The 3443-nt window shown below is 47.0% G+C and overlaps 2 protein-coding genes across 2 annotated transcripts in view; one reads left to right on the top strand and one right to left on the bottom strand.

Moving 5' to 3' along the window:
• The window catches only part of PPTG_24347 (hypothetical protein), a gene marked incomplete at both ends in the record, with an annotated part of 1904 nt that extends 912 nt beyond the window's left edge, over positions 1–992 (bottom strand). The window contains one exon of the mRNA XM_008916519.1: positions 89–992. Coding sequence (XP_008914767.1) covers positions 89–992 — 904 coding nt within the window. The remainder of the gene's footprint in view (positions 1–88) is intronic.
• Positions 993–2935: 1943 nt separating this feature from the next.
• Positions 2936–3289, top strand: PPTG_18522 (hypothetical protein; the record flags this gene model as incomplete). Its single annotated transcript, XM_008916491.1, has 2 exons — positions 2936–2960; positions 3021–3289. 2 exons carry the CDS (start codon positions 2936–2938, stop codon positions 3287–3289), a joined length of 294 nt encoding a protein of 97 aa, XP_008914739.1.
• Between the last annotated feature and the right edge of the window lie 154 nt (positions 3290–3443).

Here is a 3443-nt window from a genome sequence, read left to right as displayed (position 1 = left end):
GGCCGAATCATCTCGATCACAATCAACAGTGACAACTTGACGCTCGTGAACGGCATGATATACCGCGTGTCAGGCGGTAGTGGCATACCCAGCCAGTTGAAGAACAAACCGCGAAAAACTACACTAAGGTAGGCTGCAATCAACACTGCCTCCACAATTCGAAGCGCGACAATGTGCGGAGTGAGGAACTTGAAGCCGCTGGACTTAATCCACGTATCCACCTTCACGAAGATGACAGCAGCCATCGAGCCTGCCACAAACGTTGGCAGGTGGGCGCTCAGAGGCTGACGGTAGAAGTTGTCTCGGATCGTGTATAGACCCTCGTGAATGACCCAGGCATACAGTGGAATGAACGACATCCACCAGAAACGCCCCATCTTGAGCACGGCGAGAACAAACGCAGGTAGGATGAAGTAGTACGAGATCTCGAGGGGTAGAGTCCACAGCAAATAGTGTCGATGTTCCGGATGAAAAGTGAGAGTTTGGAACAGATTAAAGTCCTCGGGCTTCTTCACTAAATAGTACTGATTCTTGTACTCGAACGGCATGAGCCACAGTGTAATTGACAACAGAGCGAACAGCGGGTACACTCGAAAGAACCGCTTCGAGAAATAGTCGATCAGTGTGAGCCCCCACTTTCGGTAGGATGCCGCCTCGGCGATCAACTTGATGCTTTTCTTCATAAAAATCATGGTCAACAGGAACGAAGACAAGACGAAGAAGGCATCCACACCGACAGCGCCCATGAAGATGTCGTGCATATATCCAGAGTGCTGGGTCACTACAAACACTACCGCAGCTCCACGCACTCCATCCAAGAACAGAATCTTCGACACCGGTGACAACGGACGTTCGTTTGGCTTGTTACGTGGGAATCCTTCCTCAACCTTGGTTATTTTCGTGTTGTGGGTTGTCGTATTGGAAGCCTTCTCTTGCAGCGGCACCTCCTGTTTGGTCCCGTCGTCTTCGATGACTTGGATTGCATGCATCATGATGTGGGGCTACCAAAGAATGCCGCAACAAGGCTTAGCCAGTGTGTTGGAAAGTCGAAGAATGAACTGTGTCCGCAAGCACAAGTATAGTCAACAGCACGGCTGGCTGGGATGACGGAAAAGGCTACTCGTTTCTAATCAAACGCGAAATCAATGCGGGATGGTACAGATTTGCCGTCGGCAATCATCTTGTCCGTACGGCAAATTACGCATAGAAAGCAAGGTTATTAAAAATGTCGTCATATGTCCAGATGATATACGGAAAGTTCAATTCTAAGATGCAAACAGCAGGACAACTGTGTGGCAGCGCTTGATACTTGCCTGTAAATGGGTGCAACATGAGATAACGAGGTGTGATCGTTAATAGGAAAAGTCATCACTGTTGTGAATATATCGTAAGTTTAACCACCGGTAAGTTTTGCACGCGGTACGTGATACTACGTGTGTAGTAGTATTATAGATCGTCGTGCATTGCACGACGATCTATTGTGAGCTTATTGAATCCGACGGTCAGTCGGGTCCACCTCGACGTTGAAGGCTCAGTACGGAGAAAGAGATCACTCTGTATCGCAGGTGGAGATGATGATGATCGAATGGTGATGTGTACAACTGCACGATGATTATTTCCGTGCTCAATCGGAGTCCGAATTCAAACGATTTGGCTTCAAAGAAAAGGAAGTTTGCCCACAAAAACTGCAACTACTGTGCATTTATCACGGAAACTAATTCATAACGACAAATTACGCGTCAATTTGGCCATGCCCTACCAGTGTTGGGGGGGAATTCTGCTGCGATACAATATCCATGCAAGGAAAAAAGCATGATGATTACAACGCAGTGCGGTCGGCACCATCCACATAATCAATGTGCTGTTTGGTAAACAGATCCCATCCTTGACGCTCCATACATACCGCACTGAAGTACTATGCGAGGGCGTTCTTGAAAGAGACAATACACCGATAGGAGCATATGATAAACGATTGGAGCATATGATCAACAACAGGTCTGGTTCGCTGCATTGTTGATAACAGACTTGAAAACTCTCACACACAGACTGCGGACACTCTCACGGTATGCTACAATAAGTAAGTACTTCAGTGCATGTATTAACCCTTTTGAGACCAGAGGCTCCCCTTTTCATAGTAAAAAAAAGAAGGAGAAATCCAGTTTATCGACTGCAACGTAACATCATAATGAAAACGCAACGCGTGGTATTTAACCGATCACATACATGCCAGTTGTGACTATCGAAACGAGTCTTTATTAATGAAGGCCTAAGTGATCCAAACGAGATCGCTGTTGTTCTGGCAAAACAGTAGTAAACGCGCCATGGTGTTGCTGTAGTTTGTCTTAGACCCACAGGACACTTTTTTAAGCCAAGTGCTGCATATCACTTGTCATATTTTTGAGAGAAATAATCGTCTCTGCAACTAGCGAAAGTTTGTGCGAAACAAGCGAAGCTATGGGGGATCCCCGCAATTCTTAGGCCTGACTTCGCCTTTACTAGTAAGCGCAAAGAGCCTTGTGCTTGTGCAATGGACAAGTCCAGCACGCTATGGTATCGCGAATTTTGAACGGAGGGTTTCGGGATTGGAGTCGTGAATGTAATCGAGTAACGTTCTTCAAACGATAATGCATACCTTCCAATATCAGTTTCTTCGGTGAGATACCGGTATCACAAATTGCCTAAGAAAGGTTTTTCGGGCTGAATGCCATCCATGTCCCTTTTTTTCATTAATGGGTAATAAAGCGATTAATTTGTTTTTTGAGTAAAACAATATTGCGATGGTCGAGCCACAATTATTGTACAATTCAACTAAAATAAATTTCTAAAAGCAAGCCTACATAATCGGTGGCACTAGCCATTCGGTGTCGTAATTGGCTATATCAGTTTTCAACCAAAATCCATTGAGCTCACTTGCCATTCGGCGCTCCAAGTCGCAATGAAGAACTTGCTACAGCTCTTGGGTACGCCGCTATCAGACCGCCAAGAGCATTGCATCGCCTTATCTAACCTTGTTGTTGCAGTGGTATTGCTGGCGGTGACGTTAGTACCGCTCACATGGTACACCACGCTCATGCCCCGTTGGCTGTCGCAGTCGGGTGAGCGCAACTCCACCGTCTACTACTCGCAGGGCATGGGACTCTGGCTTAACTACACGGAACACGTGGGTGACCCGAGATTCGACCCTGGAAATTCGCTGTGGGTACCACCGCAAGAGAGCGGAGCGGATACCTACAGCGCACAATGGTACGTCGTACCCAAGTTCGGGCACGCTAAAACTGCTTCGAATTAACTCAGACTACAGTGCTGGACAGCAGGTATTCTGCGCCAATGCTGTGGGGGAGCTGTATAAGCAATATTGCCAAGTGATGGAGGTGTATTGCGGGACTGCCATGACTTTTCTACAGTTAATGATGTCGATGATGGCGGGGTGTGCCGTGGTGGTG

Source organism: Phytophthora parasitica (genome assembly GCF_000247585.1).
Source record: "Phytophthora parasitica INRA-310 unplaced genomic scaffold supercont2.85, whole genome shotgun sequence".
In the NCBI taxonomy this organism is placed as follows: domain Eukaryota; phylum Oomycota; class Peronosporomycetes; order Peronosporales; family Peronosporaceae; genus Phytophthora; species Phytophthora nicotianae.
This window is presented reverse-complemented; position numbering and strand designations above follow the sequence as displayed.